Here is a 25,792-nt window from a genome sequence, read left to right as displayed (position 1 = left end):
CTCTGCCACTTGAGTCCTCCTTACCTGAAAAGGAAGAGTTGCAAGAAGAAGCAGATGATATTAAGCACATAGAACCAGGTAAGCTCCGCTCCAACACACGACTTAACCATTCAATATTCACTGCTGATTTATTTAAAGCCCCTCCCCCCCTCTGTCTCCACAGCGGACCGCTTGGGCAGGGGTGGGGCCTTCATGCTGTGCCCCAACTGTGAGCAGGTGGTCTTCACTCACACCAAGAAGTTCAATGGAGAGTCAGTGTGGCTCATGAGCTGCATTGTGTATGTTACTTTTCTCCAAATACTGTACTAAAATCTAAATTCAGTCAGTGTGTATTATGGTAGTAGTTAGGAATGACTTAAAAAAAATAGGGAGCGCAGCCATTGAATCTGTAGGTTCTCTGAGTATCAGTTCAAATGTTAAATAGATTTTTTTTTGCACTTTGTACATATTCCTACATTGTTCCTTCATCAAAAACATGCCTGAGACAGTTCTCCATAAATATACAAAAACATGATACAAGACTATACACAGCAACTTGCCAAACCTGATGCAATGTGATAGTGCTCTGAAGGAGGAGTGACTTAGTGTTGAGAGCAAAGGGAGGGGACACTTAGCCTCAAAAACGAAAGTGACGAAACTTATAAAACATGTTAATACGTTTTTGTTTTAGGCAAATACAGCATTTTCAAAACAATAAAACGAAACATGGGGATCTAAATATGTTAAAATACCATGTAGAAGTAAAATACCACGTAGAAGTAAAATACCACGTAGAAGTAAAATAGCCCGTCTTTAAGATGGAGGGGTGACCTTTCTGTCCTCACACAGGAGCTTTGTGGGTCTGTGTCTGGTTCCGTTTTGTGTGGACCAACTGAAGAGTGTCCAGCACATGTGTCCCCAATGTCAAGCCACACTCCACACCTACCACCCCTTCTGATGTGAGGCACCCTCCACCCTCCACACCTACCACCCCTTCTGATGTGAGGCACTCTCCGCCAAGATGGACTACCTTAGCAGAGAGAACCTGGAGAGTGCCTCACTTTCATCTGATCTCTGCTGACATGGATTACCACTCCTCCTGCTGTGAGGTACTTTCCACACTCCACTACTGTGCGCTTTTATCCTAGCACCTGAATTACACTGGATTATAATCTACAGTCTCCCCTGACCAGGATCCACCGTCACATATTTCCTCTCCCCTCTCTGTTGTGTTGAGAGCGTTACCACGGTGATGGACCCTTTTTGCTATAATCATGCTTCACTTGTGAAACGACTGGTTCTGATTTTGTAGCCAGTGCCTTGACATTAGGCAAATATGTTCTTTAATAAAAAAAATAAAGAAACATGCATTGTGCTAAAACGCAAATGTGTGTTCATGGCATGGCGTACAGTGCGTCATTAAACAAATGGGATCTATTTCACAAAGTTGTGCGTCTGTCAGGCTGAGTCACGGCCTCATGTGCTCATCTACATTCTATGAAAAAAGGCTCATGTAAATACATTTGTCACTGATTTGTGTGACTTTGACCTGGAGGTATGTTATTAACTTGAACTTTTACCTCTATCTCAGTGTAATAATCTGTTGCAAAGACAGCGTAGCCGGACATGTGCTAAATGTTAAGATATATTTCTAAATGTTCTGTTAACAATGACTGATCACAACAAGTTTTAATGAAGAATCGATTGTAGCTATAAACACGGTACTGTGCTTAGGTGAACTAAATGACATTTCAGGTGGAGGGTCCGTCAACTTTGAGATGTTTTGCTTTTCCTGGAATAATCCACAGTATGTCATAAAGTGGAACCAAACGCCTAAACTCTGAAGGACCTAAAGGACTAAAGGAGGGAGGAGGGTGGGCATATGAGGAACAGTGTGATTGGTCAGGCATCAGCCCCTGTAGCCAGGTGTTTCAGAAATGTAATCAAGGCAGTCCTGTGTGATGTCACATAGTACTTTGCAGTGGCTACTGGAGGCAGCACACACTTGACAAAGATATAAATTGTCCTAGTTTGCACTAAAATGACCAAAAAAAAAACACTGGGAAGAGTAGACAATGCTAAAACACCATATACACAGTTTAGTAGCCAAAAAAAAAAATTAGTTTAAACATATCTATTTCCATGGGGACAAGCTACCGACACCACTGGGCAGATTACTGGTCAGATCTGTGAAGAGGCAAGTCCACTCACAGCAAGAATGCATGTTTTTCAAAGTATTTGAAGCAAAACACCTGTGACTGAATAAATGCAAGTTGAAAACATTTAATTCCAAACTGTGATATTCCAGGTAAATACAATCTCCATGGCAACAGACAGGAAGCAGACCAGAAAAGTTACATACCATGCACCTTTAAATTGAAAAAAGACAGCACTTCCAAACTCACAGTACACCAAATGATTTATTGTCACATAAAGGCATACAGTACTTATTATATACATCTTTTAGATTATGTACAAAATAGAGAGCCATGGATGTTTCACATGTATAAAAATATGCATTACATCTATAGAAATATGTACACAATGTGCAAAACATATGGCATACAAACAACAAGAGGCGTGGCATGAGCGGTGAGATACAGAGGGCTACCACCAAATACTACTGTACAGATGCTAACTGCTGCCTCCATAGTGCTGCTGATACTATACCATGGAAGTATAAGAAGACCATATTATAGATCTATGTACTATACCCCCCACATATACTGTTTACATATGGGACAGGAGTCTGCTAAAAATGTACTGGTCCAAGTTTGAAGCTGCCACTTCCTGTCCCGTGCAGTTTTATCTAGACAATAAGAAATCCTTTGAACGCAACACAAAGGCTTATTGATACAAAAACAGCAACACAAGATAAAACCAAGGCAGTATCTGACAGTACAGTTTATCAAAGAGAGCAGTGTTATTCAGTGGTGGAAAGTAAGAAAAGTACAAAAGTAAAAGTAACATTTTTAGGTATCTGTACTTTACTTAAGTACATTTTACAGTGGAGAAGTTACTTTTATTTTGCTACATTTAAGAGCAGGTATCTCTACTTTTTTACAGGTATTTTTTACTTTTTTCAGTCTAATTCCAGTAAATTACAAAGTACTTGTTATGATGTTCAAGTTATTTTTGGTACATTCATGGCAACAGGATTTAAGATTTTGAGTTCAAGTCCCGGCTTTGACCAAACCAAAATATATAATCAAGAATCTGCTAACTTTTTTTTTTAAAATCAATATCACTACATTTAACAATTTAACAGTTTTTCAAAATCTGTCTGGAATATTTTTACTTTTTCCTACTACATTTTTGTGTACAATGCTTTTACTTAAAAAAGGTACAGTATGTAACTTTGTGGCACGTCACTTGCATGACTCCATGGAAACAGAAAGGTAAAAACATACTTCGTAACATTCTTCACGGAGATAGATACATTTATGTCATACTAGAGAATATTAAAACCAAAAACAACAACATTTCCAAATAAGAGTCAGGTTTGTAGAGACGCATGTTTTTCAGTGCAATAAATACAACCAAAATCTAAAAAAAAGATATAATTTTTGGCTAAGAAAGTTACATACTCTGGCTCTAAGTAGATCTATAATGATACGTGATATTTTTTGTTCCTAAATTTGTACTTTTACTTAAGTAACAAAACGGGAGTACTTTTTCCACCACTGGCGTTATTGCAATGAGCTGTCCCTGCCCCGTCCTAACCACGGTCCAACTGTGAGCGATCATTTACACTTCCTGTGGTTTGGTACGTCTAAAATCAGAATTCAAAACCACAAGCAAAAACAGATACACATGACAACGCCGTTTGTACAGAAGCAACAATTGTGAACGCTAAAAAAAAAATATTTCTGAAAACAAAACTTGATATTACATTTCAAGGCCTGCTTTTGGCAACGGATATCAAAAACGATTTCCTAAGATATAGCGACATTGAAACGACACAACACAAAAGCTAAAAGTAGTTTGTCCAGTTTTGGCGCCATTTTTTTTTTTCTTCTTTTTGCTGTTTAGAGACATTATTGCTCAAGTGAATACAGATCAGCTAGAATGGATTCGACTGAACCTAAAGTGGCACGCAAATGTCAAAATATGTTATATGTGCTGTGGTGATAAGTGGCGCCCCCTAATGCCTGAAAACGTAAGTGGTCACAAATAAGACGTTTACAGTTAAAGGTCCTAAATTACACAAACTGGACTTTTGTGAGCCGTGTTAGAATGTTAGCTCATCAAAAACAGACCTGGAGTTGTGTTTTGTTTCATTCACACATGTTTGAGTAACACTTTATTATTAGTGAGTCTACCTCTCCAAAGCTCAAAATGCTTAGTTCCACCTTGTGATGTCATGAAGTGCTTATTTTATTAAGCTAACAGCTCCGTTTTACGTTTTGTTCAGTAGAGATGGACAGTTTGAGAGTTTAAAAATACAGGAAGTGCTCCACTGTGTTACCACATGACATCACGACGTGGAACAGAGCATTTTCCGTTTGAGAGAAGAACTCAGCCTAAACTGTGTGTTAAACATTTGTGAATGAAACAGAACACAACCCCAGGTCTGTTTGTGATGAAAAAAACATTATAACAGATCAGAAAATAGCGTAATATGGGCCCTTTAAAACGCCTGTTGCATCACAATGACTGTTCTTGTTCTGTAAATGTGCACCATCAAAAAGTGACATAATATAGGCTTCAAAGTACATAGGTCGCACGATTGAGAGAATAAACTGAATACAAATTTAAAATATACCCCAAAAATGTGTATGTAGATATAAGGTGCGTTATATCACATCAATACACTTTTTTAATCACAAATTTAATTGAAGAAATGTGAATCTATCAGACTGTGCAAATGAAAATGAATTATTGATTTCAAATTATTTGGTCACTGCATCATCATTGTGACAAGATAATCATAATTGTGATGTTTCTTCTCACATTAACCAAAACACTAGAATTTAATGTGACATTCTTGCTGTTGCATGCATTTGTTTATTTTTTAGTTTAAATGATTTTAGCAGACCAGAGAATGCTGTACGGCCAGTGCTTTGTGTTTTGGTGTCTGTATACAGTAGAGTGATATGATGCATTGCTGGGATACAAGATATATTTAGATGTGATGATTGAAAAGGAGCATAGCCCTCTTAGTTCACTGTGCGTTGGACAGTGGGACAGAAACAGTCTTCAGGAGCACAGAGCAGCCTGATATTGAACAGTCATGCACACGGAGTAGACACACAGGGACATGCAGAAGACAGAAGACCACTCCACACGGATACATATTTATAGACACATGTAATCATGCTAGCTCGCTCACACTAGCGCATGTGCTCAGAAACACTCCCTTTTTCCTGGCTTTGTTTTCAGAGGGACTGTACTACATTTGAACACCTGTTTCCAATATCACTCCATAGTGTGGAAATCTGCAAAACCTTCAGATTTAAGTGTGTGCTGTAAAGGCATTTCATGTCACTATTTGACAACAACATGCAGTCCCAGTATGTGACAAAGCAGGACAAGGCCAGTGTCCACAGCAGAGCAGAGTTAGCTCTGTGTGCAGCACAATGTTCATGATGCACATGTCTGTATTTGTTCCCTTTCCTCTGAGGCCCTCAGAAAAGCTGCCAACAGTAAAGTACTTTAGTTATTTGATACATTCAAATAGACTGGAGCATTGGCCACATAAAGTCGATCACATCAGTTTGATCACATGGTTGGATGCTGTTGGATATGCTTCACATTTCAATATTGTGAGGTGGTTTAGTGCATAGCTCACATAAGATGAGGAGAGGCTCCTCTTGTCGTCTGGGTAATGTCCAGGCTTTTTACAGTCATTGGTTGATCAGCTGGACCCTGGGGTCACTATAGTCACTAAATAGTCATGTGACAGATTATTATGCACACTGTGGACTAAATGTGCATGGCTTTGAAAGAGGGTTGGTCCTGTCTAACTCCCGGATTCCACCTGCTGCTCGTGGCAACTTAGAGTCCTATTTACAGAAGAACATCAGTGGTGGATGTACATGAGTCAGCAGTCTGTGTTTAAACACAGTATAGTAATGCACCTGTCTGAGTTTGTTTACCTGGTGGAATCCAGAGGTTTGTGTTACATTGTGCAGGTCGATTTGCTTATTGAAATGTGTAGTCTGCACACATGTGCTATGGCACACAGCCTCACATCAGACTGGTCCAGTAGTTCAGTATAGATCGCTGTGCAGGGTTCACAAGTGTCTTGTAGTGACTGTTTGGCTCATTCTCTGTAGATGATCGTCTTTAAAATGGATTCCTTTAAAATCCTTCGGCCCAGCGTGGGGCTGTCTTAAAGCTGTGCAAACTGCTGCTTGTGTGAGTGGGGCTCTGAACAGCTCAGTCCCAGTGCAGCTGCAGGTCGTGGGAGTCCAGGAAGTCAGAGGGGATGGTGAGAGGGGTGAGCGGCCCGGGCCCGGGAGGCATGGTCAGGTCCAACCACTCCATGTTGTCCAGGGCAGGGTCAGACAGGCCCATGTGCAGAGAGGAGGGGGGTGAGGAGGAGAAGGACAGCTCCGATGTGTCCATGGGAGAAAAAGGCTGCTGCTCCATGAGCTGAGCCTGCAGCTCCTCCATCAGGCCCTGTGTACGCGGGTCTGCAGGGGAGCTGTCTGCTAGCGTGCCCTCCAGCAGAGCCTCCAGCTGCTGCTCCGAGCTCAGGGACAGAGGAGAGCCCAGAGAGGGGGGGAGAGGGGACAGAGAAGGGTCCCCCAGCATACCCAGGCCCGGGGCAGGGGCCAGCTGCACCTGAGGGGGTGGTCTGGACAGAACTGTGTTGACCGGGAGAGTGCTGATGTAAGCAGTGACTGGCAGAGCCTTATTCACCGGCACAGGGGCATCCTGCTGTGGGAATGGAGCCATTTCTGGAGGAACAAAGTATTTGATTCATTTATTAAAAAGCTGCTAAACATCAGAATATATAAGAGATACATGTTTTAACATGCTAGAGGGTTAGGATACATAAAGACCTGTTATAAAAATTCTTCCCTATTACCCATCATCATGTGCATGCTGGTAAACGGCACCTTACCTCCACTCTCAATGAGGATGTCGAACAAGTCATCCATTTGCTGGCTTGTTGCCGTGGAAACCTGAAACAACACATCAGTCAAATTTGGGATGTGTAGGCTGTCCAAGGCCCCACACTGCTAAAACACAGTGTTAAAGGTTTAAACAAGACCAGTCCAGTGCTCTGACCTGTGTGCAGTGATTGGTTAGCAGGTTACGGCTCTGCTTGACAGCGTCCTCGTAGCGAGGCGGCTCGCGGCTCTTGGGGGGCTGAGGGAGCAGAGAGGTGGGCTGCAGGATAAACGTGGGCTGTCCCGGAGAGGAAGACTGGATCAATGAAGGACAGAGGGAAAACTGTCAGCATTTACAACAAACAGAGGTACAATAATAGTAGTAATAATAATAATGGAGTAGTTTAGATGGGTTACCTTGTTGAGGGGCCCGTTGGAAATGTGGTGGTTGGGGGAGGCCTGAGGAGATGCCCTGGTGTCGGGGGAGGTCCTCAGAAAGCACTGGGGGCTGAGGTCTGCTCGGGTCTGGCTCTCCAAACCACTGCTGTTATTGCACATGGTCAGGGTCTGTGAACAGGTCCAAATGTGATTATAAACAAACTTTAATGCTGTCTGAGTGCAAATTAAACAGGAAGACTCATCAGCCAATCACAGCCTATTAACAACCCACTACAGACCTTCCTAAATGCACTTTCCCCACTCAGCTTTGTGCAACCGCCCCCTCATCTAATAGTCACCGTAAGAACAAGACAATCTCCACTTCTTCTCCACCAGACATAAGCCCCTTTTCCACTGGTACTTAGGGCCGCCGGGTCGGTTTGGTGCGACTCCCTCTAGCCGAGCTGGATTTCCATGCCCCAGGTATGGCTCCAGGTCCAGGGACCCGTGAGACACTAACGTCTTTAGTCTGTGTACTCTTTTGTCCAATCATCTTGTTTCTTGTGTAGCCACATATAATCTAAATCGATCCATACTGTGCTGGCTCCCTCTGGGAGCTAGTACCCTCCAAGGTCAAACAGAATGGTATGATTCACTTTAGACCGTGGAGACACTTGCGGCCTGTACCAATTATCCACTCTAAAGTGAGCCAGTGGACACGAGGCTATAAACTCCAAGGTTAGCTATTTAACTATCCCTAGGAATCTCTAACAGCTATATAAATGATACACAAATAGTTATGAATACTAGATTTAAGTAGGTATCAATACTGCAAAAAATACATGGCAACATGGACAGAATTGGCTTGAAAATTATATTCTATTGCATAGAAAGGCAGTTTGAAATGTAAGTTTGGTACATCAGTTGCTGGGACCTAGTTTACTCATTCAGTTTGTTTAGGTTAAGGGCTGCAGTCTTGGCCATGAGCGTCTGACCTGCAGCAGTGGGGTGGAGGGGGTCTCCATCTTGGTGCCCTGTAGCTGAGGCACAGAGGTCTGGACCAGAGCTGGGGGTGGGTTTGATGCAGCCGCCTGGAGTTGAAGTGGCTGCAAAAGAAAAGAAAAAATTGAGATATTACAAAAACAAACCATCTTCTATCAGTCGAAATGTTTTGAAATACATCTTTCAAGACAATTTATGCCCTTTGGAGTTTATTAGTGTAACTTAATGGTAAGGATTCATTAGCTGTCCAGAAGGCTGCAATCTGTGTTTGCAACTGCACGTCTGAACAGCCATATCTCGTTCCCTGATGGATGCAGATGAGGTATATCAGCTGTCTATTTGTTTATGAAAATGAGCCACATGGACTTAGGTTAGGACACAGCATTTCTTCGTGTAGCTGCCACATGTTTATCTGTACAGCAGATTGTTTGTGCGTGTCACCCTATGGCAGTATTTTGCATTTGGTCTGGTCTGGTTGGAATGATTTAAAAACAGCTGTAAAATGTTCAGTTTCCAGTGACATTATTTGCAAGAATTGTTATTAAAACTAAATTTTAATAATTAGGGGGAAACTATTTTCCTTACTTTTTTACTTTCTTCCAACTGTACTAAAGGTGCACTATGGAACTTTCCTGGTGGGGCGTCTGCCTCCATGCTCTTTAACCAAGTTACTAAGTGTGATGTCACTTCTGGGTCCAAGGCAGGCAGTATTGTGGCAAACAAACAAACAAAAAAACCACAAAGCCAGAACAGCTGTGAAGCTGCAAGTTGGACCTGGAAGTGACATAACCACTTAACAACTCGACAATGTGAAACAAAAGGAAATTATTTTACCTTTACTATACATTTAATGTTTTTTAATAATCCAAAACTAAAATAACGGGGTCTGCTGATTTTGCAACATGAATATTAAACATAACAGAAAAAAAACAGCTGTTGAAATGTTCTATAGTTTGAGTCCAGTGCAAATAAAACCTTGACCAAACCAAAATCCAATAATTTAAATATATAAGGAATAGCACAGTTATGCAAAATTGATTCAAAATAGACCTGTATTAGCCCATTTTGAATCATATTACAACTAATACTATTCTTTCTTTACAAACTCAATTTCAGGAATAGAATAGACTCGATACTCAACACTGATTCCAATACGTCAGTGATAAAAACACTTTCTTTAGACAATAGAATGTCATTTTCAACATTAAATCATAGCACATTCTTTTATATTACCATGCGGACTCCATCTGTGTAAAAAAAAAAGTTTTACACAGATTAGTAGATTTGTTTTGATTAGTATCTGATTTTCAACACTTCTGACAACCCTACTTCCTAACCATAAGCACTATATCATACATAACCGATATTTTACCTGCAGACTGACTGTGGTAGTAGGCAGCTGAATGGCATTGTTGGGCAGGGACACAGGGACCAGGATCTGGGCTCCGGCTTGTCCCGTGGCTGTGAGGAGGGTCTGTGGCTGCCCCAGCACCTGAGACATCCCTCCTGTGTGACTGATGAAGAACTGCTGGAGCCCTGGGGTAGTCTGCTGATTCAGTGGTCTACTTTGGAGCTTGGGACTCCTTTGTGTCACCAGTTGGCTCTGAATTTGGAGTGGCTTTGTGGGCGAAACGGTCACGTCTTCTAGTTTGACCACAGTAGGTAGCGGGGTAGTTATCTGGGAGCCCAATATCGAACTGGATGCGGTGGATACGCAGTTTGACAAAATAACACTTTCGTTTTTGACAGAGTTGGAAGTCATTTGCGATTTGTTAAGGATCGAATTAGGGACTGTTGTGCAATTAGTAAAAATACTGTTCACTTCTTGCTTGACGTTGGGGTCCGAATTCATCCCTGCTTTCTTCTCCACCTCCAGTTGCATTTTAAGTTCCTCCACCAATTTTTGCTCCTGCTCCAACTTCCGCATCAGTTCCTCGATTTGGCGTTCCTTCTCATGGAGTCTTCTATCTTTCTCCTCCGGGACTCGGGGGAGTTGCGGCATTTCGGCCGGAGCATCGGGCATGCCAACGTCCTGCGGGATGGGGGACACGGGAGGGGTTGGGGTCATCGGGTCGTTGGGTGGGGCTTGTTGAGGGGGTAGGATGATGGTCGGGGAGGTGGTGGTGGTAGTGGCGATCTCCATGGGAATAGTGGTTAAATTGGCAGTGACAGGTGTGGGGAGAGATGCGAGAACAGGTGCAGAGGTGGGTGAGGGGGCAGGTGCGGCGCTGTCCTGGAAGGGTTTGAGTCGCTCGATTAGGTCAGTCTTGGTGCCGGACACAGGGAGACCACGAAGTTTTAGCTCCATCTTCAGCTCAGCCACCTGGACACACAGCAAATAGAGGATAACGTTCCACTATTAAAGGGACTGCCAGATTTTTCATGTGATAATGTAAAACATATTTTGCCCAAGTACAGATATACAGTAAAAACAGCTTTCAGGGTCAAAATGAAACCACTGTGTGCTGTCTGCATCTAATTAGAGCATTTTCTATGAACCAAGAAGTAAGGCTAGTAGGCTGTTAGCATGCTAGTTGTTGTTAGCATTACAGGGATGACAAAACTCAGCTTTGGCTTCTGAAAGTTGTGAAAAACACTACAAATTTATTGTAATGGATTATTAGGGATATTAGGATGCCAGGAATACTTTAAAAAGTGAGGAATAAGTTTGGCGACACTTCACAGCCTTGTTAGGGTCAAGAAATGCCAAATGCAAACCAGGGTTCAACCAGGGTGGCTATTTTTTTTTTTCATTGTGTTCATTCATAGTTGGGATGCCTTCTGTGGGAATCTACAATGTAAATAGCAAGCTAGTGTCTATGTTACTATGATTAGATACAGACAGCACACAACAGAATGTGCAGCTCTGAAGAGCAGAATTCACTTTATTACATGAAAGATACTGGCTGCAGTCCATTTAAAGTTCAAAATTTCAGTTTTAACAAATATGAGAATATTAATTTATTTTGGGTCTTAATCTGGGTTTTCTCTTAGCAAACTGCAGACTACCAAACTCTTCTTTTCAATCTTGCATAGTACATTACATCACAAACCTTCATCTCCTCCAGGTTGGCGGGCAGCACTCCAGGCCTGCGGTTGCTCAACGTGTTGACGGTCCGAGAGGGTGGCAGGGGAGGTGGAGGGGGGGCGGTGGGCAGTGACACCATGATGGAGGTGGGGAGGCTGTTTGTGCTGCTGCCCTGACCCTCTGCCACGGGTCTGCAGGAAAGACAGCCAGAAAATGCAGCAGTGAGCCATTGTGTGTGTGGACAGACAGGAGAGTGTCTGCTTCTTTATAGTGACTTTGGACTGCTCTTTTAGGAATATTATTTAACAAATATTAGTGTGATGTTGCCAATGTTTTAGAACTCTGCTCTTCCTGTAATTTTCAAGATATTTTTCAAATTTTATCTCTCAAAAATTGCTTCTTGATTGTGTAAAATTATAATTTATATTTACAACAGGTATTATCCCACCAAAGTACATAAAATGATAGAATCATAAAAACCTGTCAAATGCACTTTAATAGCCTCATTAATGACAAATACAACCTCTTAAAGATGGACTATGTAACTTTTCTGTGTATGGCACTAAACTTATTCATCTCCCTGGAGACAAGTGGGTGATACACCAGGCCAAGTTGAAGGTCAGATCTGTGGAGAGACCTCCTAAACCTCCTACTCATCTCTACTACTCACTTTATATTTTTCACTGTATTTTTGAACACTGAAAACACATGTCATTGATATAAAAAAAATGAATAAATTCAATGCCATACTGTGGCACATTCCAAGTAAAGCAATAACATGTCTATTGAGACAAGCAAGTAGTAACCCCTCACCAGAAAAAGTTACACAACTTGATTATAATGTTTAAAATATGATAAAAATATGCACATATCATTAGTGCTCATTCATCTGAGACACACAACTTATGTTTGAGGAGGTTGAGTCACATGTTTTTTTGTTTTAGTGTGTGCTGTCTTACTCAGAGCAGTTCTATAGCGCACAATCAAAGGCTAAAACCATAAAAACAGCAGCTGCTCACACCACTTCCTGTCAGCCATTATCCCCAGACTCTGCTTTGTTATTGGAAATAAGCTAATGGACCCCAACAACAAAGATGAGTTTTCATAAGTTTCACCTGCACTGATAAGACTGTTTTCACTAACGGCCCTTTATTATTACATAGTCATGCAAAAAAGGCACAAATATTCAATTTACATTAAAATTCTTTAGCTAACATTCAAATTGAAATGTAAACAATAATGCAAAAAATATGGTGATTTGGTGAGGGCAGCTTTAATGAAAAGCAGCAACGTTTTGATTTTTTTTTCAAATGTATTTTTTATTAACTTAATGGTGCACTATGTAACTTTTCAGATGTAAAGTCCGGCACCTGTTTGTCACCATGGAGATGTTATTGCTTTGCCTGGAATGTTCAAAAGGCAATTTGCATTTAATTTAGCTAATCCCCAACGGACAACCAGGTGGTGTCACCAGGCCAAGTTACAGGTTAGATCTGTGGATAGGTGACCCCGCTTACTGTGAGAATACATGTTTTTCAAGGAGCAAGGAGCAATTAAACCACAGTACCGGTAATTTCTTTCTTATATTCCCACATGGCGTTATATCTGTGTAATCCCTCTGTTGTCCAGGTAGGTTCCATAGTGGCTCATGTAGGAGGTTTGGTCTTATACTGAATAAATGATCTTAAGATATATCTAGTTTCAGTACTGGTTTTAGTATCAACCCCCCACAAACAGTACCGCCATAATACACACGTATCCCACAGTAGTTATCACGTACTTGAGTGGGGCGGGCAGGATGGTCTGGTAGTTGTAGTGCTGTTGCTGCTGGCTGAGGATCTGCAGTTGGAGGAACAGTTGTTGTTGCTGAAGCAGGCGGGCGTAGGAGGAGTCCATGTGGGCCTCTGTGCTCTCCTGCTTCTGGTCTGGAGGGACGTACTGATGGTACTTGAGCTTTTTCACACGGGACTTGGGCTCTTTGCCTTTCTTACTGCGGCTTTTGTCAGAGCCGGGTTTCTGTTGGCTTTGCTGAAAAAACAGTGGGATGAACACATTTTAGACTAAATAGTGTTGTTAAGGTATTCAATCGTCAACAATTATTGTGCTACATTATCTGATAATGACCTCTGAATTATGTGAAAATATCTGTCCTATTGTATGTAAATGGTCACATTTATATAGTGCTTTTCTACCTTCAAATCACTCAAAGTGCTTTACATCAAGGAACCACTCACCCATTCACACACATATTCACACACCAATGTACACAGACACTGGAGGTGAAGTGGGTTACGTTTCTTGCCCAAGCACACAACTGCAGTATTCATCTGTGGGAGCTGGAATCACCAGTGGATCTGACAGCTCTATCAATGATGTTTTATGTTGAGAGCATGGTGGATGAGAGGACGAACATTCTACCAACTGAGCTACTGTCGCGCCAACGAAGTCAGGATTATGAAATTAATTGATAATTGTAATTATCCAGGTTAAAATATATATAGTAAAACTTAAAATGAATAATTATGACTATTTTAAAAGCAAAAATGCGATTTTAAGTCAGTCTTTGCTCTAGAAAAGCAAAGTGCTTTTTATCTCATTGTTTAGATCACATTAAGTTGGTCACATACTGTAGGAATCTGTTAGACAATGTGAATGAAACGGACTTAAAGGTCTGGTCATGGTATCAATAATCGTAAATAATGATCAAATCCTGATGTGATGTTTCGTCACAAAATAACATCCCTAGTTGTTTTGTTGGTTTAATACATAAATGTGTGTAGACCAGTAGCCAAAATACGATACTACTACTATATATGTATCACAATAACTGTAAATGTTCTTACCTTGATGAGTGTGGGCCCTGGTTTGGTGGGAATAGTAATGGTAGTGGGTGGGGACACTGTGACAGTTGGAGAAAGCTGCTCATTGGTGAAGAGCGGTTTGATGAAGTCAGTTGTTGTTGGAGTAGTCACAGGAACAGCCTACACACAGATATAACAGCTGTGTAAGATAAACAGAGCTTTTTATGTTTGAAAATAGATGGATATTAGGGCTGCACCATTTTGGAAAAAAAATGTTTTGATTTTTCTGATGAGTGTTGCTATTATTTTTTGCTACATGTTTTTTTTTTAAACAATATTGTAGATTTAGAATAGTTTCCGTGGTGTAAATCTGCTCTTGCATTGTGTGTCAGTACATAAATTAGTTTCAGTATTATCGTTTATTGTCTATATTTACTTCATCAATATATCGCACTTCAAAGTTTGTTATTGTGACAGGCTTAACTGTAACCTCAGTGTTTTGAGAATTACACCCACTCAAATTGCGATTTTGATTTGTTTGCGATACATAGTGAAGGCCTAGTGGATATTAAAAAGGATGTACTGCAAAAGGTTAATTTTGTCAAGAATATAACAGACTGCTTGATATTTTAGTATTGAATTTCTTAATGTAGCATCGGTAAATGTATATCCAGTTTATCTCTCTCTCTAAAACCTTCAACTCTGGCTGGAAATCTAGGGGTAATAATGAACTCAGACTTGAACTTTAACAGCCACATCACATTAATAACATCTGCAGCTTTTTACCACCTAAAAACATTGCAAATATCAAAGGTAAACTGTGAAAACCAGACTTAGAGAGACTTATCCATGCATTTGTCTCCAGTAGGTTAGACGACTGTAACGTCCTGCTCACTGGCCTCTCCAAACGAGCCTTAAGACAGAACAGAACATCCAGAACACTGCTGCTCAGGTCCTGACTAGAACCAGGAAGTACGAGCACATGTGTCCTGTGCTCAGGTCTCTGCACTGGCTTCCTGGAGCTCAAAGAATAGACTTTAAAGCAGCTCTGCTTGTGTATAAATCTCTCCATGGCCTGGGTCCAAAGTACATCTCCGACATGTTGGTGCCACATAAACCATCTCACACTCTGAGGACTTCAGGGACCGGCCTCCTGCTGGTGCCCAGAATCCGGACTAAACATGGAGAATCAGCGTTTAAGTTTTACGCAGCTAAAACCTGAAACAGTCTCCTGAAGATGTGAGACAGACCTCTACTTTGACAATGTTTAAATCCAGACTCAAATCAGTTCTGTTTAGCTGCATATGACTGAAAGGTTTTTATTCTGCACTTTTCTCTTTTAATGGTAATTTTAAGATGATTATTTGTGATTATTTATGTTTTGATTTGTGTGATTTTAATGTCTTTCTTATTCTGTAAAGCACTTTGAATTACCTTGTGTACGAATTGTGCTATACAAATACACTTGCCTTTATAATTTTAAACAGATCACAGACCACATTGTTGTCGTGTTTTGCTGGTGCTCTGACCTGGAGGATGGTGGTTGGGAGCTGTGGCGCAGTTTGGACCACAGAGGGCGTCTCTGGTGCGCGACTGTCCCCCGGTGATGGCACAGAGCTCTGGGACTCCTGACTGGCCGGCTGCTCAGGGGACAGGGCATCGCAGCTGTCCTCATCCAGCACTTTGGGATAGTTCACCTGTCCCACTGTGAGACATGTTTTAAATGTTCAATAGGTTGGGTCTACGCGACATCACAACATTCTACAATCCCTATAGTTTAAAGTGCATATGACAGGTTAGACTTCTAATTTCACTGAAACATAGTTAACATTATTATATTTAGACGTCGACTCAATCTTGCCTAGTTTATAATTTTACTTCCTGGTTACAGCAGATATGACATACTGAGAGGTAATTCTATAACTGCTACCCACCATAATGTTAAAGTAGAACACTAAGTAACAATCACAAGGACGTTTAATGTGGTAAAAATGTTAAATACATATTTTTGGGATGTTTGAAGTGTCTACCATCTCCCTGCACTGTCTCCATGCAGAAAACCAGCCTTGCATTATGGCCGACACAACCCGAGAGAGAGAGTTCTCCTGGGAAACCCTCGTTTTTTCTGTTTTATTGAAATGCAAAGAAAAGAAAAGAGCTGTAGGGAGCGCTCTATCGCTAAAAGTTACTTAGTTCTACTTTAACAGGCTAAAATCTGTCTAAAGTGCACAATAGTTACAATTAGACTAATACAAATAAATGACAGCACCTTTATTTTAGTTGAATTAGTGTTTAAACAGCCACAAAAATACTGTCCTTGCCCCTAATTTGTCCCTGAATTTTGGATGGAGGTATTTTGTTTTAGAACTCAGAACTATGATAACTATTTACCACAGGAACAATCCCACCAAACCAAGTAATAATTAGAAAAACATGAAAGCCTGCACTTTAAAAATGAGCTAGAGACTGCAGATTTGTTGATCTAGTTTATGGTCAATATCTCTGTAATTACTAAACCTATCCTCAAGAAACAAAAACTAGCATAAACTTCAACATCTTGTCTGTCAGCATAAATAAATAAAGATAAAAATCATTCTTTCACAATAGCTTCAGAAAGTGGTGCCACTATTTAACTCCAAATGCACATATTTTTATCAGCTGAAAGAACTTAAAGCCATGAGATTAATATGCCAAGTTTGAATCTCTACAAATACCGATAAGGTTCAACATCTATGGACTTTTATTTTGGATATTTCTTTCAACAACTGCAAATTTCCTATAGAGTTGTATAGGCCCTTGCCCACAATCTGACATTATGACATGATCAAAGAACATGAACACGACCTATTCTCTGTAGCAGCGTTGTTATGTCGTTGTTATGTCGTTGTTATGTCGTTGTTATGTCGTTGTTATGTCGTTGTTATGTCGTTGTTACCTATGATGGCTTGTTTGAGGGTCGAGTCCACGGGCAGGATGTTCTTTTCCACCAGCTCCATGGGCCCTGGTCTCTGAGCGATCTTCTCGTTCAGGTTGTCAGCCAGGCGGGCGCGCTTTAACTTCATCTGTGTGGCTTGTAATGACGGCTCTGCTCCGGTTTCTAAAGATAAGAAAGAATGTCTCAAAAAATAGGATTGGGCCTGTGTGTAGTGTACTGAATGTTGCTCGGAAAGAATTGCCCTTTTTTGATTGAAATGGACAACAGCTACTATAACACTAATGCTAGCAGATTAGTGCATATTGCATCTTAACGTGTAGAGTTTAGTGTAGGCCAGTAGTTCATAGCTGGGAGGGTTGTGAGATGATTTCAAGATGTGATTTTGATTTGTAATTTGTGTCCATTGCCAACCCTCTATGTGTATTTGAATTTAAGAGAAAATACTATGCCAGTGTAGAGAAATATATCAACAGCAAAAGTATAAAAATAAGCAGAATAGATAACACTGATTGAATGCATTTATTCTCTCTTCTTCTCGTTTTAGAACTGCAAGTGAAAGTAAATGCTTATGCTTGCAGATACACATAGGCATCCCTGTATATGTCTGTAAATAACTTATGTAACCCATTATTTTTTTTACAGATGCCGTATGTTTAAATTTAGATTGTGGTGGGCTGTTGAGAGATTGTTTGTAAACCGTTTGTTTTATTTGTCTCACTGAACATCATAATCCATTGTCACAGACCATATGCTGGAATGTTTTGTCTCTTTGACTATTGAAATATTTGTATATAAAAGTGAAATTGGATTTAAAGAGGGCGTATTTTACTTCTGTGGGTCATTAACTGCTAACACATAACATATTTAGATCCCCTTGTTACTTTTACTGTTTTGAAAATGCTGCATTCACTGAAATCAACATATTAACATGTTTTTTCACTACTTTTTAACGCTGAGTCCTCCCTTTGTTCTCTGTGTTAAGTCACTCCCCCTTCAGAGCACTCTAACTCTCTAAGAAATGTCGTGCAGGAGCATAGATCTTACAGCTAACCATGAGGAGGATTACTGAAACATGCATGGATGACATCTAAATCCTCTTTAGGCATGTTTTGATGAGGAAACAATGTTATAACAAGGTAGAAAGCTTCTATATTTAATACAATATTCCAAAGCACCTTGAAGGATGTGCATTCTGACCAGCTCCGCCCTCTCCGGACGACTGCGGATTTTGTGCTTCAGAAAGTTCTCCGTCTAAGTAAAGAGAAGAGTTATAGAAGTTATTACCTACCTTACATTTTACAAACATTTATTTTTTTTAAATATTTGGTTTAATTGAGTGTTTTTCCCACCCGGGCCCTCTCCAGACTGCGGATCTGTCCATGGAAAGCAGCTGGACTCTTCAGAGCTGCCAGACACAAACGTCATTAAAGCGTAATAAAAAAAAGTCCATTGTATTTGTAAGTGATACCATTGAACAGAGCAAACATGTTTATTTTTCTATTGTCTTATCATTGCCGAGTGGGGCTGTTTTTCTGTCCCGCCCACGATGAAGCTGCCTCTCACTGTGGTGTAAACTGTCAGTTGCAGGCTTACTTCTCACACAGTTGTAATGCCACAAACTTATTTTAGTTGAGTAGTCAGCTGCTTCTTCTTCCTTCTTTTTTTGTAAACTAGTAATAGTAGTAAAGGAAAAAGTAGTATACCATTATTACTTTTCTGTAGATTTCCAAAGTATGACATTAAATATTGTACCATATCATGACAATCTTACCGAGAAGATTATGTTCTATTAAGATTATGTTCTAAAACATTTTTGCCAGTTTCTGAGAATTATTAAAATAGTTAAGAATTATTTTAATAGTCAATTAGTCATGCTCATTGTAATTAAATCGTTGCAGCCTTACTGTTAACCCTTTAAGGACTGAGCACAGTATAGACCAGTACAGCTCGCCTAGACTTTTATTCTTTTTTAGCCATAAAAATTATGTTGGCCATAAAAATCATGTTAAATTAAGTATCAGAATGTGCATTTTCTCACACAACTACCTCTATTTTACATATCCATCGGTATTTTTTCTTTGACGCATTGAATAAGTGACTGACAAAATCCCCGCGCCACCTGCTCTCTGATTGGTCGTCTTCGAGGGACAACACAGGCAGATTACCGTAATGACAGTAACATATTTAAAGAGCCCATGCTTCTGCTTTGAGACGCCATTTGAATTTACATGAAGCACAGTTGGTTGCGGAGCTGCGCTATTGGAAAGTCCGCAACTGCGTTCTATCGGCGACGACAGCTTCCGTCTCTATAGCATTAAGTACAAACATTCTGGGCTTGTTACTGTACAAATGTCTGTATGAAAGATGGAACAATAGTTTTGTGGCATCAATATTTATCATGTGTACTTTTTCTTAGTCCTAATGGGGACTTATTTATTATTTTTTTTGTTCTAAAAGCTAAGATATGAGCTGAGGGCTGAATAAGTAACTTCTATGACTCATTCAAACTACTTTCATCATGCTTTTTAATGATATTGAACATTTAGAATAGGGTTTACTGGAAATAATCACCATCACTGTATTATAGGCATTACGTACATAATTTTTTTCTTTTGTCATATATCACACTTCAAACTTTGCTTCCTGTCCAAGCGTGTGTGGCATTACTCACGCGGCATGATGCCCTGATCCACCAGCTGCTCTCGGGTGCGTCTCTGCTGGAGCCTCAACTGCAGCACTGAAAGAGTCACACACAAATGCATATCAGTTATGTCTAACATTATAAAGAGGAAATCAGTGAGTCAAAACACACAGTCAAAACGGGAAGACAGACAAAACCACTAAAACAAAGGTGAAATAGACTCTTGCTTTATACAGACTGCATCACGTCACTTTAAATGGGGATTTTGCTTTCAACACTATGTCATTACTAAGGTATTTCATAGCTTGAGGTTGCAGTGAGACGAAACATTTAATAGTTCCTTTTAGCTGGTCTAGTTGTTTTTTTTTTTTAAATCAAAGTCTGCAGTAAATATATTTTATACGCCATGGTTTTATAACATTTTGTGGCAAGTTTTTTTTTGTATGAAACAAGAACTAGGGGTGTGAATCTTTAAGTCACTAGTGATTTGATTTAAGCCGATTCTCAATTCTAATACAATTCTCGATTTTAAAAAGGGGCATATATTACTGTGGTGGAAACACTGTTATTAACATAAATTAATCGTTAAGACATAGACTCACGATCCTTTTAAGACTCTTTAGTTTTCTTTCCCCCCAACACCAAAAGTTAGGACACATGTTTTCTAAAATGTTCTGTGCAATAAATATAACCAAAAAAACCCCAAAAAGTTTAAATATTTCAATAGACCTCAAAAGTAACTCATACAAAGCTCACAATAATATAAAGGGGTGACAACTTTTGTTTGGTTCAATCTTAAATGCATTATAATTGGACCACAAAACCATGTAATTCTTCCTCGTAATCACTGAACTTTCTGCATCCGACCAAAAGCGACTTTGTTAAGTCACGACATCCATCCAAAATAGGGTTCGAAGGCACATCAGTCAAATCAAAATCGCAGTTTGAATGGACACAATTGGAAAAGTTTTTGAAGTAACATAACTTCCACCACAAACAAGAAAATATACATCTTAGTCTACATAAAAACTTTAACCCTGTAGTTTAGGTCTATACAAACATGTTCTGAAATTGTGATTCTTGTATTAATTTGCCAATTGATATTTCAGTTTTTGTCAATTCTTCAGGAAGCAGGTTTGCAACTTTGAACAAAATCCTATTGTTAAAACAAATTCTTCAGCCCTAATCTAAAATAACTTACAAATATCAAACGAGAACAGAAAATCAACTCTCATGGCACAGAATCGTAATGTTTCTACTTTCTTTCTATATCTCCAAATCAAAGCTTCATAACTTACCTCTCCGTAAACTGCTACAGCAGTCCCTCACAGTCTCTACTTCTGTAAAGGCCATTATAACAGCTGAGACCTCCTTACTTTTTTTCTTCCTTTAAACCAAAGAAAAGCTCCATTTGAGATCCACTGCTGCTCCACAGCCAGATGATGGAAAAAGCTAATCCGCAGCCCCATTGCCTTCCTCCATCCCAACCTAATATTATTTTATTAGAGCTGCCACCTCCTCCCCTCTAGCCCTTACTTCCCCCTGGCTCACGGTTGGTTATTTTTCTACACAAGGGTGATGTAAACATGGCCAGATGTTCTAAACTCACTTCCCTATGACTACAGACAAGAGTTTGAGTCAGTGCCGGAGACTAAATGCCAACGATAACAACGACTATTGTGGAAGACTTCATGGTATTTTGAAAACAAAGTCTGTCATGAATTGTGTATTCTAATGTATACACAATGTGTTTTAATGCATAATGCATACAAAAATACATTTTTGCATATTGTTATATTAAAGAAGAGAGTGCTACTGCCCAATTACACTACCAGTCAAAAGTTTGGACAGACTTTTTCATTTTAGTTTTTTCCTTTTATTACTATTGACATTGTAGTTTCTCACTGAAAGGCTGTACATAGCCACACTTTGATCATTGGCATTTCACTAATGAACCCTAAGAAAGCTGTGAAGTCTAGGGCTGTAGATCTTAGTCTTTTAGTCGATTAATTGGTTGATGGTGTCTTAGCTGACCAGAATTTGTATTAGTTGATTATTTTATTTAGATTTTAATTCTTTATATGGTGTAAAAAGTGTAAAAAATGTAGTGTAAAAAGGCAGATTAAACTCACGATTCACAAGTTTTTACAAGCACACTGTTTCCTATAAATAGTTGGTTTTGCATGAACTAGAATCACTGTGCAGGTGTATTCTTGTGCATCGTGGGTCAGATGCATTGAGATGAGTAATGTTTTTTGTTTTTTGGAGCTTTTGCCATGCACCTTTTTAGTTAACTTATCAATTAGAAGAACATGTTTTTAGTTTAGTCTACTAAAGCGCTAGTGAAGTGAAAAACATTTCAGAAGACTTCATTATGAAGCTCATTGAGAGAAGGGTTTGCAGCACTTTCAAGAAAGCAAAGGGTGTGTACTCTGAGGAATTTGAGAAATATGTTTTATATTTTGTATTCAGAGTTGTTCTTTGCTACATAATTCCATACATCTTGTGTCCAAACTTTTGTCTAGTAGAGTATGTTACAGAAAAACATGACTGCTCAATGTAACGCTATTAAGACGCATCTGATAGAAATAGAAACTAAATACATTTATAAATTACAAATTAGTGACAGTCTTTTTTTTAAAATAATAAAAAGGTAAATGTATTGTTCTCTAGCCTGTACAGATATAGGACCAGGAAGTAACACTGGTGTGCTGTTAGCATGCTAGCTGTATTTAGCCTCACAGTGAGTGCAAAAATCTAGTCTCTGAAAGTTGTGAAAATCATTTATAAACTCATCACAGTGACCAATAAGGATGGAATGCGTTAAGAAAGTGAGGAATGACTCCAAAATCTGAAAACAGACCTGGGACATTTTAAAGACCGTAAAAATCCGGACCAGCGCCTTTAATCTGGTCGTGTTGGAAGACATTAGGTGATTCATATGGATTTCCAGTAATCCGGTAATTGTAAAGTAATTCTACAGAAAACAAGCAGCTGCCTGTCAAACACATGCTGACCTCTGACCTCTAGCGCCTGCACAGAGCTAACACTGGGGTCCCTATTAAAACAGCTCTACAGACCACCGCCAAAGAGAGTCAGGACTTTGATCCAGGCAGTTGCCATCAGCCTGCGCCGTGTGTCATGTTTGGACACTAGACAGAGCATAAAAGCAGCGTTATACTTTAGACCGATGTTTCAAAATGGCCGACAAAGAAGTAAATAATGCTTGATGTTTTCTGTGAGGAGGGTAGAGAAGAGGAGGAGAGGGGGGAGTAGAGGAGGATAGAGGAAAGGCGGATAGTGGAGAGGTACACAGAGGTGAGGGGGATAAAAAAAGAGGAGGACAGAGGAGAGGAGGATAACAGAGGGGAGGAAAGTGGAGAGGAGGATAGCAGAGGGGAGGATAGTGGAGAGGTGTGCAGAGGGGAGGAAAGAGGAGGGGAGGATAGAGGCGAGGCGGGTAGAATAGAAAAGGATAGTGGAGAGGTGCGCAGAGGTGAGGAGAATAGTGGAGTGGGAGATAGAGGGCGAGGACGATAGCAGAGGGGAGGAAAGTGGAGAGGTGTGCAGAGGGGAGGAGGATAGAGGAGAGAAGGATAGTGGAGGGGAGGATAGCAGAGGGGAGGATAGTGGAGAGGTGTGCAGAGGGGAGGAGAGAGGAGGGGAGGATAGCAGAGAGGAGGATATTGGAGAGGTGTGCAGAGGAGAGGAGGATAGTGGAGGGGAGGATAGCAGAGGGGAGGATAGCAGAGGGGAGGATAGTGGAGAGGTGTGCAGAGGGGAGGAAAGAGGAGGGGAGGATAGAAGAGAGGAGGATAGCAGAGGGGAGGATAGCAGAGGGGAGGATAGTGGAGAGGTGTGCAGAGGGGAGGAAAGAGGAGGGGATGATAGCAGAGAGGAGGATATTGGAGAGGTGTGCAGAGGGGAGGAGGATAGAGGGCGAGGACGATAGCAGAGGGGAGGATAGCAGAGGGGAGGATAGCAGAGGGGAGGATAGCAGAGGGGAGGATAGCAGAGGGGAGGATAGCAGAGAGGTGTGCAGAGGGGAGGAGGATAGAGGAGAGAAGGATAGTGGAGGGGAGGATAGCAGAGGGGAGGATAGTGGAGAGGTGTGCAGAGGGGAGGAAAGAGGAGGGGAGGATAGCAGAGAGGAGGATATTGGAGAGGTACGCAGAGGAGAGGAGGATAGAGGAGAATAAAGAGGGGAGAGGACTCCTGTGGAAAGTGTGAGCTGTGTTCTCTGTCACTTGATGAAAAGCGGGGGATACTACTGTTGACATTCCACACAAACTTTCCACTGCCAAGTGGTTTTACAGACAGGACCTACCGCCATCACATTACACTGTGCATTTACCCTGATACTGCTCACTACTGTACTGTAACTTTTTCAGCATGGGTTTATCTCTACATTAGTAATATTAAGTTAACTGTATGTAGATTGAGCAGCAGTAAACATCTGCAGATTTAGAACAGCTTTTCACATGGCCGATGTTTCAGTTGCAGGGTCACTTTCAGCTCTTACTTCCTGGTTTGCTATTAATACAATACTTTATTATTAGATAGGCCCTATAAACAGTGTGCAGTTTTATGTTGTCGGTCTTTTTTAGGTTAAGGAAATTAATATTGAAAGCCATTTTATTTGTGTTTATTAAGACACAATCAATAAAGAAAGATGTGATAGTTTTTGTTGTCATATTGCCCAGCCCTATTTGTAAAATACTCTATGCAGCAAAATCCTTTAAGGGAATGGTATTTATTTTTCACTCACTCCCAGATGTTGCCAAAGCATTAAATGGTTCATTATCTGAGATTCATGCAGCCAAAATTGCACTGATACCCTGGATACTGACAGTGCATTTCACCACCTGTGGATAGCACGATGCAATTTGCCAACTTTATCCTCATTATTGCTAACTGCATGTGTTGAGCTGAGTTCTGCACATTTTAGCCATGATTAGAAAGTGGGTAGTGCTTCAGCCAGAGGTGTGAGGGCAATGATGCAACGATGCGCAAATCAGGCTGAACTGTGGCTATAGTGGCGTCGCATGGATAAGGAAACCTGCGGGGTTCTTTAACAGTCGCTTTTATAGAAGACCATTTGGTACGCTGGTTCCTTTAGGAAGTACATGCAGGCCATTTACATTCCCCGCATTAAAGGGGAAATAAGGTAGCTGTCATTTAAAGTCATTTGTGGTTTCCAAGAATGATAATTAACCGTTTAACCTGCAAATAATTAGGTTAGACTGCTCATTTCACGCTGAAGATTTTACTGAAAAACAGATGTGAGATATTTAGTGGTAGTACAACAACTGTTACCTAGCAAGTATACTGTAAACAAAAGCCAAAGTTTACCCAATGTACACAGTATCTATCACTTGACAAATAAAGACATACAACAAAATCTTTTTGTGCTTAAAAGGTGCATTGTACAAGTTAAAATGCTCAAAATGACTATATTTCACTCCTATACTAGCTTAAGCAATTGCCTGATGCGCAGAATTTTTCTGTTTCCTCCAGAGCTGCCTCTATAAGCTCACAATTATATCAGATTTAATTATATGAGATCAATTCAGGTTTGAAAAACCTTTCAGTGGATGTGATGCAATGTGCATCCTCGGTTCATTGGCTGAACCTGATACACTGCCATAACTAAACAGAATAAGATTTTTCACGATCATAGCAGAGTTGAAAGATGGATTCCTCATTGACAAGTAAAGGCCGACCTCCAGTGCTTCCTAAACAACATCAGAGACTCGTAAAATCAAGAAAAGAAAGGTCCAGTGTGGCCAAAAGGGCAAACTTAAGAGTCCAACCGATGCCGGAGTCGGACAAGAGTAAACATCGGAGCAGCATTTGAGAAATGGAGAGAGCTTAGATCAATGCTGGGCGTAAGAAGAGAGAGAGAAAGAGACCACCAGTTGGCTTTTCTTTTGATGAGAAGGTAAAATATAGTTAGAAAATGAGGAA

The 25,792-nt window shown here is 40.4% G+C and overlaps 1 protein-coding gene across 2 annotated transcripts in view; it reads right to left on the bottom strand.

The window, feature by feature from the left end:
• Window positions 1–2,380: 2,380 nt before the first annotated feature.
• Window positions 2,381–25,792, bottom strand: part of mrtfba (myocardin related transcription factor Ba) — a 36,823-nt gene continuing 13,411 nt past the window's right edge. For both annotated transcript variants that reach the window (XM_033984699.2, XM_055229467.1), the window contains exons 4-17: window positions 19,856–19,921; window positions 18,534–18,589; window positions 18,360–18,435; window positions 17,185–17,346; window positions 15,779–15,954; window positions 14,292–14,429; window positions 13,229–13,476; window positions 11,474–11,639; window positions 9,793–10,743; window positions 8,414–8,524; window positions 7,458–7,607; window positions 7,219–7,356; window positions 7,052–7,112; window positions 2,381–6,884 (exon numbers count right to left, since the gene is read on the bottom strand). In XM_033984699.2, the coding sequence (XP_033840590.1) occupies window positions 6,361–6,884; window positions 7,052–7,112; window positions 7,219–7,356; window positions 7,458–7,607; window positions 8,414–8,524; window positions 9,793–10,743; window positions 11,474–11,639; window positions 13,229–13,476; window positions 14,292–14,429; window positions 15,779–15,954; window positions 17,185–17,346; window positions 18,360–18,435; window positions 18,534–18,589; window positions 19,856–19,921 (3,023 nt within the window). In that variant the 3' untranslated portion in view covers window positions 2,381–6,360. The remainder of the gene's footprint in view (window positions 6,885–7,051; window positions 7,113–7,218; window positions 7,357–7,457; window positions 7,608–8,413; window positions 8,525–9,792; window positions 10,744–11,473; window positions 11,640–13,228; window positions 13,477–14,291; window positions 14,430–15,778; window positions 15,955–17,184; window positions 17,347–18,359; window positions 18,436–18,533; window positions 18,590–19,855; window positions 19,922–25,792) is intronic.

The sequence above is a fragment of the Periophthalmus magnuspinnatus genome, chromosome 19 (assembly GCF_009829125.3).
Source record: "Periophthalmus magnuspinnatus isolate fPerMag1 chromosome 19, fPerMag1.2.pri, whole genome shotgun sequence".
Lineage (NCBI taxonomy): Eukaryota > Metazoa > Chordata > Actinopteri > Gobiiformes > Gobiidae > Periophthalmus > Periophthalmus magnuspinnatus.
This window is presented reverse-complemented; position numbering and strand designations above follow the sequence as displayed.